This window comes from Chiloscyllium punctatum, chromosome 14, assembly GCF_047496795.1.
Source record: "Chiloscyllium punctatum isolate Juve2018m chromosome 14, sChiPun1.3, whole genome shotgun sequence".
Classification (NCBI taxonomy): domain Eukaryota; kingdom Metazoa; phylum Chordata; class Chondrichthyes; order Orectolobiformes; family Hemiscylliidae; genus Chiloscyllium; species Chiloscyllium punctatum.
Window position 1 is genome coordinate 19,803,186 of NC_092752.1, and position 22,790 is coordinate 19,825,975.

Sequence of the window (22,790 nt, forward strand, 5' to 3'; positions counted from 1 at the left end):
CCTTTGCTTGTGTGTTGTTAGATAATAAATAATTAATATCTTAAGACATTTGGAGTATCTCCTTTGGTATATGTCTGATCACAAATTCTTGTTTACACTTCTGATCCTATTTTTTTCAAGTGCTTTCAGATGTTTTACTGTTCCTTCATCTATACCTGGAGTTTTCCCTGTTACATATCAACTTCACAATATTCTTTATCTTTGATATCATCATGTTTTGCACTTTGTTTGCCTCTCTGTCTTGAGGATTCCTTTGATTTGGACTATCGTACAATTCACTTGCATGTTCTATTTATCTTTCTGCTACTGCATCCCTTTCAAACAATGGTTTCAAATCAACTTCGTCTTTTATGCTTTAGTTATTATCCCTTCCTATCTGTCAAAGACAACTGAGATTTTAGAATTCAGAAACCTAAGAAATGTTTCGCCTAAATTAATAAAATATTATTTTATGACAGTCAGCTAGACTCAGCAATGAGATCAACTATTTTTGATAATAACCATATTTGGACCTGGAATTGCTACTTATCTCCACCAGATAAATCCTTCTGCTTCTTTACTTGTTCCATTCCTTTGCCTTGCACCATAATCTGTCTTACCATTAAATCACTCCTACCTTCCATTCAGTCATAAGCTTTCCCTTTCATTCTTTCTCGTGTCACCTTCCCTTGAGCCCCTATCCCATACCAATGCCTCTGTACCTGATACTTTTCAATTTTTTTCCAACTTTGATGAAGGCCCAGAGACCTGAAAATGTAACATTTTCCCTCTCACCAAATGACCGGCCTGCTGAGCATTTTCTGCAGTTTCTTCTGGATTTGAGATTTGTAGCAGCTGCAGCATTTTGTTGTACAATAGAAAGAATGGGGCAACACAAACAATTCAACAGTGAAGAGAAAGTGCACTTAACAATGTCTAATGTAATGTCATCTGAAGATTAGTAATAGTGACTCAGATTTTTATTCCTGATCAAGTGGGACATTTCTCAGCTCTGTAAATCTAACCTGCAAGAAAATAGCCCAGAAGCTGAGATTTTTGTTTTGGGGAGGTGGAATTGTCTGGGAGTGGGCTGGATGACCCTGGAGCAAGTGTGGAGGATTTTGGGTGTGCAGGCAGAGAGGGCAAAAGGTGTACCCTGATGCTCCAGAATTGCAGTAAACTTTTAAAAAAAGCATAAAACATCCTCCACCCTTCACATCTCACCACCCTCAGCTCTGCATACACTCCCATGACCCTGCCATACCATCTCATTGTTTCCCCAATGTCCCTACATTCCCTCCATACAACCCCATGACTCCTCGTAATCTCAATGTTAGTCTATGCCCTTCAACCATCCCAGAAACCCTCACATATGCTAATCTATGACTCTTGATCCTTTATTTTTAAGAATTAAATGGGTGGGGTTTTAAATGCCTTGACAATCTCAGAGTTCCTTTTGACAGTTGTCTTTGACTATTCGTTTTGATAATTTGGATAATTCAGAGAGTTTGACAGTTTGAAATTGTGCAATTTCTACACACATTCATGTCTATTTCTACAATGCTATGGGGCACCTTACCTTTTCCTAAACATACTTGACCTCTGCCCAAGGGTGCCTAAGGGACATGCCCAAAGGAGTGCTATACCTCTCCAAAAATGTACTCTGGTTATCCAAATGAATCACCAAAGTTCTGCTGTTATGTAAGCAGAAGTCTGGGTCTTCTGAGGGGGCTTACATAATCTAGTATATGCAAGGGTCTGGTCTAGTGAAAAAAATTGTATGTAATAAACAAGATGTAGTTTAATGCAGGTTATAAAGAAAAGGCTCAACACAAAATTCAAAGACCACAGAGAGGATCTAGCCTGAGTTCTGCCTTCCCCAACATCCTCCTATATACTCTCAACAATCCTCATGACATCAACACAGTGGGTGGTGCTTTTTACACTCAGGCAAGTCTTAACCCGTTCAGAGTCTTTAAAACTCACAAACAACATCTGCCAGGTCTAATACTTTAAAGATTTTTAAAATTCAACCTGTTCAGGGATACCATGACACACCTCTGAAGCAGGTGGAACTTCAACCCAGCTTTCAGGCCAAGAGGTAGAAACACTACCATTGTGGCACAAGCTTGCCAGCAGATCAAAATTAAACACATTCTAGGCACCTGGGTCACGAAAATCGCACGGACAGATGCAGCTGCTGATTTCTATGGGCATTGTCTGCAAAAAATGAAAGAGCTCAAAATGTGCAGTGTTCAGTGGATAGAGGATTTCAATCTCCTCTGCCATATTTGCAGAGGTGGAGAGGCTCTCTGTCATCAAACAGGGTGCTTTCACCTGGGCATTGGTGAAGTTGTCAGATACACTATATAAAGTGTAGTTGGCTTTCTTGAGACGTAACTGAAACTACCTCTGTCCAGACGCGACATGAGTAGAAAATGGCCTTTGCTATTTTGTGTAGATAATGATCCATTATAGGACCTAATATAGCCCACCTCATCTGCACCTGCAGTTCGGTATCATCTTGAGGTCAAGGTGACTTTAATGTTTGCCACCCACCCCTCAATGCAAAGTAGTTGTGACATCTGTGTGTATCACTTGCTGATAAACACATGCCAAAACTCATCCTGCTGGAGCTGCAAAGATTAGTAATCTAGTTCAAGTTAATCAGGAATACTGGATATATCGGCAAACATAGTTGGCCTTTTTCCATATATTTCCCTTCATGTGGATCTAGAAGAACACAAGTGTTCACAGCTTCACAGAACTACTGTGGATCATTATGAGTGAAGCAAGTGGTCCAGATTGGTGCCACAGTGACTGGAGTTGCTATGATCACCAGCATCATGCTGCAAGAATCAACATGAGGCCAAAGGTTGAATTTAACTTTAGGTTAAAGCCTCCATTACTAGTGCAGTGTTGGTGAGGTCAATTATTTTAGGCAATTTCCACTCCATCAAATTGGCAGCATTATAAATGCCTCCGCCATGGCTATAGGGTTCAATTGCACCAATACGCCAAGGTCTCCTTAGCACTTCCCAAACACTTAACTTCCACCATTTAAAAGGGCAAGAGCAGGAAGGACATCGGAATATTTTCACCTCCAGATTTCACAAAATGTCTTGCCTTTTCCTTCCCCCTTTTTTTTTAATGCAATGTGGGCATCACTGATTTGGCATTTGTTGCCCATCTAATTTTCATTGAACTAAGTGGTTTGCAAAGGCCAGTTTGGAGGGCAGTTAAGAGTCAACCACATTCTTGTGATTCTGGTTTCACATGAACTAGACCACATAAGGATTTCCTTCCCAAGAGAACATGAGTGAACCAGATGGGATTTTGTGACAATCACTGATGGTTGCCAGCTTTCAATTCCAGATTTTAGTAATTGAATTTAAAGACCACCAGCTACCAAATTGGGACTGGGACCCATGTGCGCACACATTTGTGTGGAGCTGTAAATTATCACTCCACTTTTAATACCACAAAGCCACCCCCCCCCCCCCCCCCCCACCCCGCCCCAAGTTAGAGAATGCCACTTCATCATTGTTGGGTGGAAATGCTAGAATACCTTACATCACATTAGTGTGTTAACAATGACGTTCAGCATTACTGTCTTAATGGTTAGGCAATAAAAGCCGATCTGGCCAGCAACACTCACAATCTAAAAATGATTTTTACAAATTTTTGAGTCAGTTAGATACAATGACAAATCAGTTGCATACAAATTCTTCTGAAAATGTGAAAGAAAATTGATATTCCAGACAAGCTGTCCAGAGCATCTCTTGAGGTCATCCTTTGTAAATGACTCCATTAGAATGTTAAAGCTATCATATTCAAGCAATGAAGATCAGCGCCAGTTACCATGGCTACTGCTGCGTATCATCAAACATTGTATATATGTAGATCTTTAGAGATTGGCATTTCAAATATCCATCTTCAAAGTGAATGCTTCCTTTTGCTTTTGAAGGATTTTTTTGCTTTGCAACAACGCTGACTTGTATTTATATTTTGTTTTTAAGACAACAAAACATCCCATGGCACTACACGGTTTTATTATAAAACTGAATATGACACAGTGTCACGTAAGAAGATATTGGGAAAATGACAAAAATCAATAGCTCGCTTTGAATGACTGTCTTAAAGGAAGAGTTTGAAGGAAATACATACAATTGTGTTGCAATAAATTAAATCCTGATAGGACTTGAAAGAGTGGATACCATAACGACCTTTCCCCTTGAGGGGAAAATGGAGATACAACTTACCAATAACAGGTATCACTTTTAGAACAGATATTGAAGGTTTTTTTTTGACAGTTCTTAATATATAGAATTCTCTTCCCCAGAAAGCAGTGGAGATTGGGTCATTGATTTTTTTCAAGGCTGAGTGAGTTAGATGTTTACTAGACAAGAGAGTTGAGGGTTGTGGCACTGTGTAGAGAGGTGGACATACAGAATAATGGAGTTCAGAGCACATTGGCCATGCTCTTATTGAATGGTCAAATGGCCTACTCTTGCTATTACATCTTCTGATCCAATAGAGAGACAGAGAAGGTTAAAGAGACAATGACAAAGATTAGAGGTATGGCAGATGAAGGCATGACAAGCACTGATGGAGCAATTGAAAGTTGGGGAATGCTGAACAGGTTGGAATTAAAGGAATACAGATGTTACCATTGATAATAGAGCTAGAGGACATGACTGAGATAGGGAGTACTATGGTGGGATTTGAAAGGAAGGATTAGAATTTTAAAATTGAGATATTGGTTAACTGAGTGCCAGTGTGGGTCAGCAAACACAGGAAAGATAGATAAATGTCATCTAGTGTTTTGGGATGATCTCAAATTCACAGAAGTTCAAATGTGGACATTAGCCAGCATTGTATTCAAACAGTAAAACCTAGCAGAAAATATTAGGGATGGGGTTGAGTCAGGCGATATTATAGAAGGCAAAATAAATGATCTTAGTCATGTCATGGCTATGTGGACAGAATTTATTATGGATAGAATGTGTGCATGTCATATTGTATCAAGGAATCATAAAAGTGTACAGAAATATGATAACAGAACAAAACCTTAATGCTTGGTATCTGTATACGTGTAACATTCAGAAGAATGTAGATAAGCTGATGATGCAAATTGAGTCAAATGAATAGAAACTCATAGCCATGATGGAAATGTGGTTACAAGGCAATCAAAACTGGCAACTTCGCATTCAGGGATATTGGATCTTTTGGAAAGACAGGAGGGATAGGAATGATGGTGGATAGCACTGTTTGTAAGAGGTGAAATGAGGACAGTTTTGAGAGATGATCTAGGCTTGGATGATTTAGAGTCTGCGTGAGTGGAGGTTAAAAAAGATGGCACTGGAAAGAAGACATTGATAGGATTAGTGTACAGAATCTCAAACAGTAGGCACTCACGAGGAAAGATTATAAATCAACAAGCAATAGGAGCATGTTGAAAGAATAGAACAATAATTATGGGTGACTTTAATCTTCTTGTTGATTAGGTTAATCAAATTGGAAAGGTTAGATATGACAAAAATTCATTTTGAAAATTTCATCTGTGGGATGGGAGTGTCTCTGGCTGGCCAGCATTTATTGCCTATCCTTAGTTTCCCTTGAGAAGGTGGTGGTGAGGTGCCTTCTTGACCTGCAGCACTCCACTGCTGGAGGTTGACTCACAATGCCATTTGGGAGGGGATTCCAGGATTTTGACCCAGGGACAATGAAGGAACGAGTCAGAATGGGGAGTAGCTTGGAAGGGAACTTGAGGGTGGTGGTGTTCCCATGAATTTGCTGCCCTTGTCCTTCTAGATGGAAGTGGTTATGGGTTTGGAAGGTTCTGTCTGAGGATCTTTGGTGAATTTCTGCAGTGCATCTTGTAGATAGTACACACTGCTGCTACTGAACGTTGGTGGTGGAGGGAGTGGATGTTTGTGAGTGTAGTGGCAGTCAAGCTTGTTGCTTTGTCTTGGACTTTGTCAAGCTTCTTGAGTGTTGTTGAAATTGCACTCTTCCAGGCAAGTGGAGAGTATTCCATCATACTCCTGACTTGTGCATTGTAGGTGTTGTACAGGCTTTAGGCGGTCAGGAGGTGAGTTACCTGCTGCAGTATTCTTAACCTCTGACCTCCTTTTTTGGCACTATGTTTGTGTGGTGAGTCCAGTTGAGTTTCTAGTCAATGGTAACCCCAAGGATGTTGATACTGGGGGATTCAGTGATGGTAACATCATTGAATGTCAAGGGGCGGTGGTTAGATTGTCTCTCATTGGTAATGGCCAAAGCCTGATAATTGTGTGGCATGAATGTTACTTGCCACTTATCAGCTCAAGGATCTGGATTAGTGGTGCTGGAAGAGCACAGCAGTTCAAGCAGCATCCAAGTAGCTTCGAAATCGACGTTTCGGGCAAAAGCCCTTCATCAGGAATAAAGGCAGTGAGCCTGAAGCGTGAAGAGATAAGCTAGAGGAGGGTGGGGGTGGAGAGAAAGTAGCATAGAGTACAATGGGTGAGTGGGGGAGGGGATGAAGGTGATAGGTCAAGGAGGAGAGGGTGGAGTGGATAGGTGGAAAAGAAGATAGGCAGGTAGGACAAGTCCAGACAAGTCAAGGGGACAGTTACTGAGCTGGAAGTTTAGAACTAGGATGAGGTGGGGGAAGGGGAAATGAGGAAACTGTTGAAGTCCACATTGATGCCCTGGGGTTGAAGTGTTCCGAGCCGGAAGATGAGGCGTTCTTCCTCCAGGCGTCTGGTGGTGAGGGAGCGGCGGTGAAGGAGGCCCAGGACCTCCATGTCCTCGGCAGAGTGGGAGGGGGAGTTGAAATGTTGGGCCATGGGGCAGTGTGGTTGATTGGTGCGGGTGTCCTGGAGATGTTCCCTAAAGCACTCTGCTAGGAGGCGCCCAGTCTCCCCAATGTAGAGGAGACCGCATCGGGAGCAATGGATACAATAAATGATATTAGTGGATGTGCAAGTAAAACCTTGATGGATGTGGAAGGCTCCTTTAGGGCCTTGGATAGAGGTGAGGGAGGAGGCGTGGGCGCAGGTTTTACGGTTCCAGCGGTGGCAGGGGAAAGTGCCAGGATTGGAGGGTGGGTTGTTTGGGGGCGTGGACCTGACCAGGTAGTCACGGAGGGAACAGTCTTTGCGGAAGGCGGAAAGGGGTGGGGAGGGACCTGGTAGTGGGGTCTGTTTGGAGGTGGCGGAAATGTCGGTGGATGATTTGGTTTAAGCGAAGGTTGGTAGGGTGGAAGGTGAGCACTAGGGGCGTTCTGTCCTTGTTACGGTTGGAGGGGTGGGGTCTGAGGGCGGAGGTGCGGGATGTGGACGAGATGCGTTGGAGGGCATCTTTAACCATGTGGGAAGGGAATTTGCGGTCTCTAAAGAAGGAGGCCATCTGGTGTGTTCTGTGGTGGAACTGGTCCTCCTGGGAGCAGATCCAGCGGAGGCGGAGGAATTGGGAATATGGGATGGCATTTTTGCAAGAGGTAGGGTGGGAAGAGGTGTAATCCAGGTAGCTGTGGGAGTCGGTAGGTTTGTAAAAAATGTCAGTGTCAAGTCGGTCGTCATTAATGGAGATGGAGAGGTCCAGGAAGGGGAGGGAGGTGTCAGAGATGGTCCAGGTAAATTTAAGGTCAGGGTGGAATGTGTTGGTGAAGTTGATGAATTGCTCAACCTCCTCACGGGAGCACGAGGTGGCACCAATGCAGTCATCAATGTCGCGGAGGAAGAGGTGGGGAGTGGTGCCGGTGTAATTACGGAAGATCAACTGCTCTACATAGCCAACAAAGAGACAGGCATAGCTGGGGCCCATACGTGTGCCCATGGCTACCCCTTTGGTCTGGAGGAAGTGGTAGGATTCAAAGGAGAAATTGTTAAGGGTGAGGACCAGTTCGGCCAAACGAATGAGAGTGTCGGTGGAAGGGTACTGTTGGGGACGTCTGGAGAGGAAAAAAACGGAGGGCTTGGAGGCCCTGGTCATGGCGGATGGAGGTGTAGAAGGATTGGATATCCATGGTGAAGATGAGGCGTTGGGGGCCAGGGAAACGGAAGTCTTAGAGGAGGTGGAGGACGTGGGTGGTGTCTCGAACATATGTGGGGAGTTCCTGGACTAGGGGGGATAGGACAGTGTCAAGGTAGGTAGAGATGAGTTCAGTGGGGCAGGAGCATGCTGAGACAATGGGTCGGCCAGGCCTGGACATCATCCAGATCTTATTGAAATTGATCATGGACTGTTTCAGTATCTGAGGAGTTACGAATGGTGCTGAGCATTGTGCAATCATCAGCAAACATCACCACGTCTGACCTTATGATGGAGGGAAGATCATTGATGAAGCAGCTTAAGATAGGTAGGCCTAGGGCACTGCACTGAGGAACTCCTACAGAAATGTCCTGGAGCTTAGATGACTGACCTGCAACAACCTTGACCATGTTCCTAAGTGCCAGGTATGACTCTAACCACCAGAGAGTTGGCCTGAGATACCCTTTGATTCAAGTCTTGTCAGGACTCATGATGCCACACTCAGTTGAAAGCAGGCTTGATTTCAAGAACTGTCACTCTCACCTCACCTCTGGTGATCAACCCTTTTGGCCATGTTTGAACCAAAATGTCAGGAACTAAGCGGCCCTGGTGGAACCCAAACTGGGTGTCACTGAGCAGGTGCTGCTTGATAGCACTGTTGATGGACAGTCCTATCACTTTACAGATGATAGAGAATGATTTGTCCTGCATTTTATCTGCAGGACATACCTGGCCAATCTTCCACATTGTCGGGTAAATGCCAGTGTTGTACCTGTACTGGAACAGCTTGTCTAGGAGAGTGGCAAATTCTGGAGCACAAGTTTTCAGTACTATTGCTGGAATTTTGTCAGAGTCCATAGCCTTTGCAGTATTCAGTGTCACCAACTATTTCTTGATATCACATGGAGTGAATAGAATTGGGTGAAGACTGTTATCTGTAATGCTGGGGATCACTGGAGGAGGCTGAGATGGATCATCCACTTACCAATTCTGGTTGAATATTGGTGCAAATGCTTCCACCTTATTTTTTGCAATGATATTCTTGCCGTGTATTAGGCGTAGCTTCCTAGAGCGATGTGTCATGGAGGGAACCAGGGTGCACTCTATCTTGGGTTGGTAATGGGCACCAAGGCAGATTTGATAAATAAACTCTGAGTAAAAGATCCCTTTGGAACTAATAACCATATCATGACAGAATTTACTGTTCATTTCGAGAGTAAGAAAACTGGGTAAGAGAAATCAGTGTTTAACTTAAATAAAAGGAATTACAATGAAATGAGGAAATAGTTAGCTTCTCGGTGGATAGATTAGCAGGAATGACAGTGAGCAAACAGCAGCAAATACTTAAGGAGATAATTTATGGATCTCAGCAAAAATGGGCCTCAGTAAGGAGCAAAGAATCTGAGAGGGATAAACCAACTATGGCTAACCAAGGAAGTTAAGGAGAATATTACATTAAAAAGAAAGGAGGACTAAAACGTTAACAGAGAAAAAAAAAACAATGAGGGCAAACTAGCAAGGAATATAAAAACTGATATAGGAGCTTCTTTAAGTGTATAAAAAGGAGGAGAAAAGTCAAAGTGAACATAAACCCCTTCGAAAGTGAATGTGGGGAGACAGTAATGGGGAACAAGGAAATGGCAGAGGAATTAAACAGATATTTTGCAACATTCCTCACTGTGGAAGAACATTCCATTGATACCAAAGAATAGAGGGGAGAAACTATCATCACTAGAGAAGAAGTATTAGAAAAACTAATCCAGTTTAAGATAGACAAATTCCCTGGTCCTGATACCTTGCATCCTAGATCCTGAAAGAAATAGCTACAGAAATAGTGGATGCATTGGTTATAATTTTACAAAAACCCTGGAGAAGTACCAGAGATTAGAAAACTACTAATGTGACACCCCTATTCAAAAAGTGAGCATGGCAAAAGGTGGGTCACTATAGGTCAATTAGCATAACCTTTATTGTTAGAAAAGCAATTATTAAGGAAGTAACAGAATATTTGGAAAATCATCATCTAATCAGGCAAAGTCAGCGTGGCTTCATGAAAGGGAAATTGTGTCTGACTAATTCATTGCAATTTTTTGAGAATGTTTCAACCAATGTGAATACTGTAGAGGGTAACTAGTTGATGTGCTGTATTTGGACTTCCAGAAAGAATTTGACAAGATACTTCACAAAATGCTAAGTTGTAAGATAAGAACCCATGTTGCTGGAAGTAGTTTATTGGCATAGATAGAGAATTGCCTAATGGACAGGAAAGAGCAAATAGGGAAAAGGAGATCATTTTCAGGTTGGTGAATCATCACCAGTGGGGTTCCATAGATATCACTGCTGGGACCGCAATATTTGGATGTTGTTTACTATATATGAATATATACATTGTTTCCGATATATAGTAATGACTTGGAAGAAGGAAATAAATGTACTGTGGCACAAAAATAAATGGGCAGGCAGGTTGTCATAGAGATGCAAACAGGTCACTGAGCGATATTGGTAGGTTAAATAAGTGGGCAAAAAACTGGCAAATGGAGTGGGAAGATGTCCATTTTGTAAGGGAGAACAGATTATTATTTAAATGAAGAAAATCTGCAGAAAGACGCAACACAAAGGGATTTTGAGGTACTTATGCACAAAACACAGCTAACAAGTGCAGCAGGTAATCAGGACAGCTAACAGAATTTGGACCTTATTTTAAGGGGGTTACAGTTTAAGAGTAAGAACGTTTTGCTACAACTGTACAAGGTGCTGATGAGACCACAGCTGGAGTAATGTGTGCTTTTTGGTCTCCTTATTTCGAGAAAGGTATTACTTCATTAGAGGAAGTTCACTGAATGTTCATTGGGATGATCCTCAGTCTGGAGGGGTCTAATGAGCAACCATTAAACAGGTTGGGACTCCACTAATTGGAATTTAGGAGAATGAGAGGTGATCCCATTGAAACATATAGATTCTGAAGGGGCTTGACAGGGTAAATGCTGAGACAGTGCTTCCCCTCATGGAAGAGGCTAGGACCAGAGGGGCATAGTCTCAGAATAAAGGGGAGCCGATTTAAGACTGAGATGAAGAGAATTTCTTCTCTTTGAGGATTGTGGGTCTTTGGAATCCTTGCCACAGAGAGCTGTGGAGACGGATTCCTTGTGTATATTTAAGGCTGCAGTAGATAAATTCTTAGGTGAGTCAAGGGGTTACAGGAAAAACAGGAAAGTGGATATGAGGAATATCAGAGCAGCCATGGTCTCATTGAATGGTGGGGTTTGAGGAGCCAAGCAGCCTAGTCCTGTTCCTATTTCTTATTGTCTAACAAGACAGATCTGACATTCACTGTATGAGGACTTGCAGGCATGATCACAATCATACATGGTTCCCTCTATGTCTCTGAATGCACTCATGTGCTGCTAGTGGCCTTACGGCATTCACTGTTTATAATCTAGCCATTCTCTACATCTTCAGAATAGAACTGTAACCGAACAGATACATAGGAAAGGATCGACAGCCTGGGTCTCATCTGTTTTGAAAAGGAAGGCTGAGGAGTGCAAAATCTTCAACATTATGAATGGCTCTCTTAGCTAAAGTTTCCTTTTGTGGAAATATATAATTGTGCTCAAGAAATCCAACAGAGAATTCCGGAGGAAGCCTCAATTCCTAAAGAATGGTAAGAATGGGGAACTTGCTACCGCAATGGTTGAAGCAAATAGAATCAATATACTTAAGGGGAGATTAGACAAGCATATGAGAGAGAAGGGATTTTGATAGTAGAACAATTAATACTGAAGACAAAAGTTGTGAGCAGTTTTGAGTGGAGCATACAGACTAGCATGGACTGGTTGGGCCAAATACTCTGTTTCAGTCATGTGTCTCCTTTGTGATCCAATATCATGATAATATTAGGCAGCTCTCTAATATCTACAAGGTTGCAGAATAGCCACAGATCCATCAAGTGCCTGACAGGTTCATAGGACAGTGGGTGAATTCTTACTTTTAGCATTTCAACAAAGTATCAGGATAGTAGAGCTATCTAGTCTTTTTTTTATTTATGGGGTTTATTGGGTTCCCAAAGCTCAGAGTCCAATCATTGTCACCCACCATATATTACTGTAGTCCCTCACAACTGTTACAAAATAAATTCAAAGGACTTCCTCTCCCTCAATGCACAGATGGCTTCCAACAAAATGTCAATGCTAGATGTGCTGCTAGTGGTCTTACGGCATTCAGTGTTTAAAATCTCGCCGTTCTCTACATCTTCAGGGTAGAACTGTAACAGAACAGATCAATCCAGCTGAAAAAGCTGATCACCTTCTCCTATGGATAATAGCATCATCAGGAATTGCCTGAACAGTAATTAGGAGTGCTAAAACAAGGCTAGACATTTACAACACTGGTTGTCAAGAGGATGACTGGGGTCATTAAAACACACTTTCATTGTCTGAACAAGTTAGGATGGACTTCACAATATCTTACACTTCATATATCCCAATTATTTTTAAAATGATGACAGCATGGCAGTGATAATTGTTTTTTTTAATGCAGATAGCTCAAATATGAAACAGCAAGCTTGGAGAACTGATACTGACTTTCTGATTTTTACTAATTAATGGATGAGAACTAGCAGCAAAGGGCACGATCATTGATGTGATGTTATATTGTGGCAAATAGGAAGCTGATCTGCAATTAGATCTACAGTCCAAATAATACTTAATGAATCATTGGCTGAGAGCATTTCCTCTCCTTTCAGTGTGACAAAGGCATGTTTTCAACTTAGCTCCTTCATCCTACCTGCCAAAGGCTGAACTACAGCTTCCCTGCTCTAACTCAGGTTAAAATGTTGCTATGACAGTAGTTGACAATAACATAATCTACATAAATCCATCCAGCCACCCACCTGCTTCAGGAGAGGGTTGGGTAGCTTGGTTGGGTGATTTGTAGTGTAGAGTGATGCCAACAAAGATGGGCTCAATTCCTGTACTGGCTGAGGTTACCATGAGCTCCCACTTTCTCAGTCTTACCCCTCAGCTGAGGCATAGTGACCCTACGGTTAATCTCTCCACCAGTCCACCAGGAATTCTAATTCAGTCATCTTTCTCTCTCTCTTATGAGAGAGCAGCCCTCTGGGACTATGGTGACTTTCCTCTTACTTAGGCTGACAATTTTAATGCCTGGTAATTAAAACTACAGAATGTCTGAAAGGAGTATAGTCGAACAAGTAGCCATTGGTTTTAATTGTCCAGTCCTCTGGATTTTGGCTGTGAAATTGGATGACAATCAGGCCTCCACTTTGGTTCAGCCTGGAAATTTGGAAATATTGATGTAGTCCAAATAGGTATTGAAAACTTCCATGAAGTTTGAGACTCTTGATTATAAAACCCCTGAGCAAGATTGCATAAAGGGAAGAAATAGAATTCTTAATTGTTGATTATAAAGCTAATCAATGAACTTCAGCAGTGTTTGCCTTTGCATGTAAATATATTCATTACGTGTGAAAAAGAGAAGAAATTGAATAACATCACATCATCAGTGGATGCAAAACTAATCAATTTTGATTGACTAAGCATGCACTGAATAGTGACTTGTGCATTTGGCAATGTCTCCACGGTTGGTTTGTCCTCTTGACAATCTGGCAGTAATGTATTCCTTGCTGCTTTGCTCTATGCGAAAGTATCAAAACGATATTTCAAATGAGTTTTGCTGTGATCAAATTTTCTGCAAAATGCTGATTTCCAGAGAATGCTCTCATCTATATAATTGCAATTCCTTAACTCAGATTTCTCATAATTCTAAAATTTAAATTTGGAACATTTTACAACCTACAAATAATGATCTGATTTGCAATTTTCTTTGCCTTTTGCCTTATTGTTACATTCGCTATGGTATTTCGAACTCAGTATCATTTTCTGCAAAAGGCCTTGTTTCTATTCTGTCTCTGACTTTCAGATGGCAAAGATGATTGAAATTTATCATTCGATTGCCATACCAACTATTCCAAAATATAATAACTTGTAACATCGCTTTGAGAAATAATGTATTGTGGTTTTGAATAAGCCTTCAAGCCACTGCACTACTGATCTCCTGAGTCAGAGACAAGAATACAATGAGGGAGAGTTGTGAAGCCTCCTGACAGATGGGATCTGTGATGCCAGACAGTTAGGAGGACAGTGAGACTGATTGTATTAAAAAAGAAAACAACTTTAGGGGAGATGTATTATACAGGTTTGAGAAAGTAAATGTCGAAGACAACATGCAGACATATTACCCTGTGATCGGGTAAGAAATCACATGAGAGACAGACATCATGACTTCATTAAAGTTTATTCATAATTCTGTAAAGCTGGGTATAGTTCCTTAATCAGCAATGAACTACTTACTTTTAAAAACTGAACAATTTCTGGTAGCTAGACTAACCAAACATGTAACACTCAAAATATCAGAGATATTAGCTAGTGACCATAATGTAGGGTGAGTTATGTTGTCTATTTCTGATAAGGTTTGCACATTTTGTAACCAAACAATGCAGCTTCCACAAGGGGAGGAAGTCACAAATTAATAGTAAATACCCTTTCTTGTAATGTTGAAATTTCATAATTAACTTTATAACAATACAATCATAATTAATTTATCAATAATTAACACTTTATTTTGTATCAGTTAGATTTATTAGCAGAAGTGTGAAATAAAACAGCTAATTTTGAGCTTATTCATTTTCACCAATGTGAATTTGCTGGTCTTCAGGCTCTTCTGCCAAACAGATGCCCTCTTGCCTGTTCTAATGTTACAGTCTCACTCCTGCTACAGCATTTGCAAGGAATTGGTATGTTGGCATACATTCAACTGGGAATGTGCCAAAGAAATCAAAAGAAACAACCTGTCAACCTGAGAAAATGAGTTGGGATTGGAATAGATTCACAGAGTTTCCACTCTGAAGAGGAATCGTGGATGAGTAACGGCGCAGGAGACCATCATACCTTCATTACCTCTTCAAATGAGCATTATTGCCTACTGCCATTCCAGCCCATGTACACGTGCACATGGATTTTCTGTTAAGCATCAATGGAGGCAGAGAGAAATCCTGGTTGTTTGTTGTACTCCTTAGCTTAGAGACACTGAGACCAATTATCAAACCTCCACTGCAGTCATCACTAAGATTAACAAACTCAGTACTGGCTAAGGATCAAATCTATGTGCTTTTTTGTCACTTTCACAAAACACAAGCTCTTTGCCAACTGAGCACTTAGGACAATGGAGACCTCCTTTCTTTGGAGAACTCATAAAATCTTTCTGAAATCAATTTTGACTCAATTACATTGCACTTGTACGACTGAGTTTTTGCAGGCGCACCATTTGAAAGACTGTTAGCTGACTATTAATCAGCTGTTCATCGATCCTCATTGTGAAACATGTGAAGCATGCAGAAATCCTAATGACAGTCCTTACTTTCTGGTATATTTTGTAAGGCAGCCATCATTACTGGCAAAGAGCCACATAAGCATAAAGCATTTCATATCGGACACTTCATATCATTATCAGGCAATTGATTGATGAGTAAAATCTTAAAGGTAAAAACAATGACTGCAGATGCTGGGAACCAGATTCTGGATTAGTGGTGCTGGAAGAGCACAGCAGTTCAGGCAGCATCCAAGGAGCTTCGAAATCGACGTTTCGGGCAAAAGCCCTTCATCAGGCATCCTGATGAAGGGCTTTTGCCTGAAACGTCGATTTCGAAGCTCCTTGGATGCTGCCTGAACTGCTGTGTTCTTCCAGCACCACTAATCCAGAGTAAACTCTTAAGGCAATCACATTTGAAACCAAAATCTAATTAGAATGAATTTGCACCCCATTTAAGCTACTAGCTGGGTAAGACCGAGAAGTTCTAACTCTAATTGAAAATGTAAGTAAATTTCAGAAGGCTACAGTATTCAATTTGTTTTATTTCTTGTTTGTAAACTATCAAATCTTCACACTTCTTTTCTAATCATGCCAACATTGTAATAGAAACCTGCTGGCATCTGTTTAAGCAACCAGACAAACCCTGTTAATTCATTATCAGTCATAAAACACTTAGAATCGTATAAGGTAGATTGCCCCCTGTCAGTGAAAGCATAAATTGTTCATTAATGCTGCAGATAAATGTAACACATTTATGTTCTTCTTGACAAAATAATTGATAACTGCCAGGCTGGCACTGGGTAGTCTTCAACCACAGAAGTTTATAATTATATAGTTTGCAGCTAATCTTGGGATTGTAAATTATTACGTTGCAACACACTTTCAGTTCCGACTCCAAAAGTAACATGACTCCGTAGAGTTATACAGCATGGAAACAGACCCTTCAGTCCGACCAGTCCATGCCGAACATAATCCCAAACTAAACCCACCCACCTGTTCCTTGCCCATATCCCTCCAAACCTTTCCTATTCATGTACTGACCTAAGTGTCTTTTAAGCATTACAACTGTACCCACATCCACCACTTGCTCATTCCACATGCGAGCCACACTCTGTGTATAAAAAAAAATGCCCTCATGTCTTTTTAAAATCTCTCTCCTCTCACCTTAAAAATGTGCCCCTGGTCTTGAAATCCACCCTTCCAGGGAAAAGACACCTACCATTAAACCTGTCTGTACTCCTCAAGATTTTGTGACAGATTTTTAGCTTTTGGTCTGGCTTTACATGAACAGATGGAACTAATGGTGAAAATGAAAATAATAACAGTATTATTGAGAGGAGTCATAAGCAACCGGAATACAGATAATGGTTCAGAAAGTTAGTCAGCAGGATTTAAATTGCAGTGCCAAACTGCACTCTACTGATCATCACATTGTCTCTGTTTTAGATGGGAGACCCCCCTGATTTTTAAAGTGACCTCTAGTTCTCGATTCTCCCATGAGGAAATATTCTCTCCACATCAATCCTTTCAAAACCCTACAGGATTTTATATGTTTCAATCTAGTTCCCTCTTGTTCCTCTGAATTCCAGATCAGTTACCTCAACACCACGTATCTTCAAGTACCACGTATCACCTGATGAAGGAGCAGTGCTCCAAAAGCTAGGGTGCTTCCAATTAAATCTCTTGGACTATAACCTGGTGTTGTTTGATTTTTAACTTTGTACACCCCAGTCCAACACTGGCATCTCCAAATCATATCTTCAAGCCTAGTCTGTCCAACATAGCCTCATAAGACAACCCATCTATTCCAGGTATCACATTTCACATTTTTCCACACTGTATTCCATCTTTGTCTATTCACCCATCCTTTCAATATATTTTTGTAACCTTTCTTATCCTCCCGAATGTGTTACTGTCCTTAATTGCCCCTGAAAATGTGAAGTTGAGCTGCCATCTCGAACCACTGTGGTCCATTTGATCTGGGTGTACTCACAAAGCTATGAGGCAGGAAGTTCAAAATGAAGGAAAAGCAAAATATTTCCAGGTCAGGATGGTGAATGGCTTAAAGGAGAATTTGCAGGTGATGTTCCCATATATTTTCTGCCCTTGTTCTTGTAGGTAGTGGTGGTCATAAACACGGAAGGTACTGTCGAAGAGGCCTTGGTGAATTTTTGCACTGCATCCTGTCAATAGTACACACTGCTGCTACTGAGTGTCAATGTGGAAGAAGTGAATGTTTGTAGATGTGGTGTCAATCAAGTAGGCTGCTTTGTCCTGAATGGTGTCAAACTTCTGAACATTGATGGAGTTGCACTTGGCGAAGCAAGTAGGGATTATTTCATCACATATGTGCCTTGCGATGGAAGACAAGGAGAGTCAGGAGTTGAGTTACTCACTGCAGGATTCCTAACCTTATATGGCCAGCTCAGTTCAGTTTCTGGTCAAGGAGAACCCCCTGGATATTGTAATAGGGGATTCAGCAATGGTGATGACAACAAATATAAGGAGCGACAGTTAGATTTACTCTTGCTGGAGATGGCCATCACCATGTTCTTATCAGGCATGAATGTTAATTGCCACATGACAGCCCAAACTGGATGAATACTTGCCCTGGTCTTGCTGTTTTTGGACATAGAGAAAGTGAGGACTCCAGATGCTGGAGATCAGAGTCTAGAATGTGACACTGGAAAAGCACAGCAGGTCAGGCAGCATCCGAGGAACAGGAGAATTGATGTTTTGGGCATAACCCCTTCGTCAGAGGTGGGAGGGAGCGTTGAAGGGGGCTGAGAGATAAATAGGATGGTTAATTAGGGGGAAAGATAGCTGGAAAGACAAAAGGTAGATGCGGGTGGTGGGATGATGGTGATAGGTCAGAGGGAATGGTGGACTATATAGGTGGGAAGGAAGATGGACAGGTAGGACAGGTCAAGAGGGCGGTGCCGATTGGAAGGTTGAATCTGGGATGAGGTGGGAGGAGGAGAGATGAGGAAACTGATGAAGTCAACATTGATTGGAGGGTCCCAAGGCGGAACATGAAGCATTCTTCCTCCAGGCGTCAGGTGGCTTGGATTTGGCAGTGGAGGAGGCCCAGGACTTATGTGTCCTTGGAGGAGTGGGAGGGGGAGTTGAAGCGGTCGTCTACAGGGTGGTGGGTGTGTTTGGTGGGTATGTCCCAGAGATGTTTCCTGAAATGTTCTATGAGTTGGCGTCCTGTCTCCCTAATTTAGAGGAGACCACATCAAGAGCAACGGACACAGTAGATGAGGTGTTAGGATGTACAGGAAAATCTCTGCTGGATGTGGAAGAATCCTGTTGGGCCTTGGACAGAGGTGAGGGGGCGGTGTGTGTGTGCAGGTTTTACACCACTTGCCATGGCAAGGGAAGGTGCCAGTAATGGAGGGTGGATTGGTGGAGGACATGGACCTAACAAGGGAGTCCCAGAAGGAATGGTCTCTGCTGAATGCTGATAGGGGTGGCGAGGGAAATATATCTCTGGTGGTGGGGTCTGAATGTGGGTAGAAAATATGGCAAAGGATAATGCGCTATATCCGGAGATTATTAGGGTGGAAGGTGAGGACTGGGGATGCTGGGGGGAAGGGTCCATCCTTGTTGTGGTTGGAGGGGTGGGGTTCTACAGTGGAGGTGTGGGAAGTGGAGGAGATGCCCTAGAGGCCATTGTTGACCATGTGGGAGGGGAAATTGCGGTCCTGGAAATAGGAGGCCATCTGGGATGGAGTGGAATTGCTCCTGGGAAGGAGGCAGAGGAATTGGGATCATACTTTTACAGGAGGGAGGTTGGGCAGATGTGTAGTCATGGTAGTGAGGGAATCGGGGGGTTTAAAGTAGATGTCCGTGTTGAGTCGGTCACTGGAGATGGAGACAGAGATGTCCAGGAAGGGTTTGGCGGTGTCCGAAATGATCCAGGTGAACCTGAGGTCAGGGGAAAGGTGTTCGTGAAGTTATTAAACTGTTCAACCTCCTCATGGGAATATGAGGTGGTGCCAATACAGTCATCAATATAGTGGAGGAAAAGGTGGGGAATGGTGCCAATGTAATTGCGGAAGATGGACTGTTCCATGTATCTGACAGAGAGACAGACATAACTGAGGCCCATGTGAGTGCCTATGGCTACCTCATTGGTCTCAAGGAAGTGGGAGGATTCAAAGGAGAAGTTGTTGAGGGTGAGGTTCCATTAATTGAATGAATGTGTCGATGGAAGGGTATTGGTTGGGTTGGTGTGAGAAGAAGAAATGGAGGGCTTAGAGGCCTTCGCCATGGTGCATGGATATATATATATAGGGATTGGATGTCCATGGTGAAGGTGAGGAATTGGGGACCGGGAAAACTAGAGTTATTAAGAAGGTGGAGGGCATGGGTGGTGTCCCTAATGTATGTGAGGAGATCCTGGATCAAAAGGGACAAGACAGTGTCAAGATATAAGGAGATAAGTTAGGTGGGGCAGGAGCAGGTGGAGATGATGAGTCAACCAAGGCAATCAAGTTTGTGAATTTTGGGGAAGAGGTAGAACCGGGTGGTGCAGGACTCCAGGACTATGAGGTTGGAGGCTGTGGATGGGAGATACCCTGAGATGATGTGTTTGTGGATGGTCTTGGGATGGTAGTTTGGTGATGGGAGGTGAGATTGTGATCAAGGGGACAGTAGGAAGGGTTCATGAGTTGGACATAGGCTTCTTCAGTGTTTGAGGAGTCGCAAATGGTGCTGAACATTACGTAATCATTGACAAACTTTCCTATATCTGAGTTCATGATGAAGGGAAGGTCATTGATGGTGGTTGGATGGTTGGGGCAGCATAGTGACTCAGTAGTTAGCACCGATGCCTCACTGTGCCAGAGGACCCAGGTTCGATTCCAGCCTCAGGTGACTGCCTGTGTGGAGTTTGCACATTCTCCCCACACCTATGTGGGTTTCCTTTGGGTGCTCTGGTTTCTTCCCACAATCCAAAGATGTACAGGTTAGGTGAATTGGCCAGGCTAAATTGTCCATAGTGTTCAGGGATGTGTAAGTTTGAGGTAAATGTAGAGTGATATGGTAGAGGTATGGGTTTGGGTGGAATACTCTTCAGTGGGCTGGTGTGGACTTGTTGGGCTGAAGGGTCTGTTTCCACACTGTAGGGATTCAAGGATATTACTCTGGCTCATTTCCTGCTTACCACCTTCTACTTTCATGATAAAGTGAAGACATATTTTTTACATAGTTCTTTTACACAGAAAGCAAAAATGCTGTAAGACATTGAATTTTTACAGCATATGCTTTCCATTGTACTGGAGTTTTATCTGAAGCTTTTGTCAGGACTTTAGTTCAATCCCTTTTGGATGTTGTCATTGAATTCCTGTCAGTTGCATACAATGTAGTTCATTTGATAAAACTGTCGAGTGTAAGTTTAAAGTTATTGATATGTCCATTGACATAAAAATCTTGTGCTCATCAAATTACAAAACAAGGAAGAGACAAAAAGACACCGTTAAGCCAGAGGAGCTCTTCAATGATGAGAATAATGCATGTTAATGAATTAATGCAATGTGAAAAGGTATTACTGATTCTGCTGAAACCATAATGATTTCCTTTGAAGTCTTGCTTGTATGAATGTCTTCCAACATCGTAATGGACATGAACCATTTCAATCCCCTATACTACAATGTGTAAGCATACGTTAGCTGATTTTATCTCCTCTCCATCTCTTTTTAGCTCCAGAGCTTTTTCAGACATTTTTGGAAGGAGGTCCTGGCTATTCATATCCAGTTGACTGGTGGTCACTGGGCATTACCTCTTATGAACTATTAAGGGGCTGGGTAAGATGCACTATTCAAATCTTATTATTGCCATGCAAGATGTCAGATCATCTCCCCTGTTGATAACTAATTCTGTAAGGAACTAACAATATAAAGGGATTGAATTCTAAACTAAAAGCTGTAGAATATACATATTATATTATGCAATCTATTTTTTTCACAACCATTGTAAATTAAATTTATGTGTTAAACATGAATATATGTATATAACTCTCCATTGCAACAATCTCTAGTGTAACATTGTGTATGATATGGTGTGCAATTAACAAAAGTTACTATCTGAACAGTGTGGTAGACAGAATGTATTAAATGGACTCATAAACATGATAACAGCACAACCAGGAATATCTCCAGCTTTTAGTTTCAATACACGAGGCTAGGGGAAGATTGTTGTCTGATACGTGGGTCATCCCCATTCTCATTTGAAAGCAATATTCTGAAGTTATTAGGATAACTATCTTACTTGTATTTCGAACCGATACAAAGCACAATTGCGGCAACTAAATGTTGGGTTAGATTTTCATGCATATATGTCAAAATGGAAATTGCAGGCTTCCTGACTACATTTCTGCCACCCCAATTTTCATCAGTGTGGGTAAGGAATGCAGGATGATTTGGGTCATGAGCCCATACCCTGCACTGCCAACTTGGCCAACTCCTCTGAGGCATCTCCTGGATCCTGCAGTTGTATGGAGTCAGGCAAGCTTTTACCAAACTCTTGGTTCATGGTGCCTTAAAGTGCCATGATTATCAGTCAGGAGGTGGGAACCTTTTGAAAAGTTGTTCAAAGGGTCTTATTCTTGTCCCTTAGAATTAGGGTACTAGTGAATTAAGGGACAGGAAACCCTCAACTCAGAAATTTAGATTGAGCAATCTAGTATTCTTTTAATCACTTTGATTTTATAAATAAAATATGCGATTTTAGCATTGTTACCTAGACCGCAAAAAAGCAGGAAAGATTTAATCTGACCAAGTACTATCCCGTCAATTCAGTCTTAATCATCAGCTGAGAGACAATGCCTCTGACAGTGCAATCAAGCAGCACTTAATCAACAATAGCCTGCTCAGCCATGCTCAGTTTCCATAAGACCATAAGACTGGAGGAGGCCGAGATGGTTCATCCACTCAACACTTCTGGCTGAAGATTGCTGTGAAAGCTTCAGCCTTATCTTTGGCACTGTGTGCTGGGCTCTTCCATCTTTTAGGATGGGGATATTTGTGGAGCCTCCTCCTTCAGTGAGTTGTTTAATTGTCCACCACCATTCACGATTGGATGTGGCAGGATTGCAGAGGTTAGATCTGATCCATGGGTTGTGGGCTCACTTAGCTCTGTCAATCACGTGATGCTTATGCTGTTTGAAATACAAGTAGTCCTGGTTGGTGGCTTCACCAGGTTGACACCTCATCTTCATGTATGCCTGTTGCTTCCCCTGGCTTACCCTCCTGCACTCTTCATTGAACCAGGGTTGATCTCTTAGCTTGATGGTAATGGTTGAGTGCGGGATATGTCAGGCCACAATCCACATCACCTCGTGGATGCCCAATCTGGAGTTGCTAGGTCTGTTTATCCCATTTGGCATGGTGATAGTGCCACAC

The 22,790-nt window shown here is 42.1% G+C and overlaps 1 protein-coding gene across 2 annotated transcripts in view; it reads left to right on the forward strand.

Moving 5' to 3' along the window:
- LOC140485652 (serine/threonine-protein kinase 32B-like) overlaps positions 1-22,790 on the forward strand; it is a 349,305-nt gene that overhangs the window by 275,343 nt on the left and 51,172 nt on the right. For both annotated transcript variants that reach the window (XM_072584023.1, XM_072584024.1), the window contains one exon: positions 21,091-21,194. In XM_072584023.1, coding sequence (XP_072440124.1) covers positions 21,091-21,194 — 104 coding nt within the window. The remainder of the gene's footprint in view (positions 1-21,090; positions 21,195-22,790) is intronic.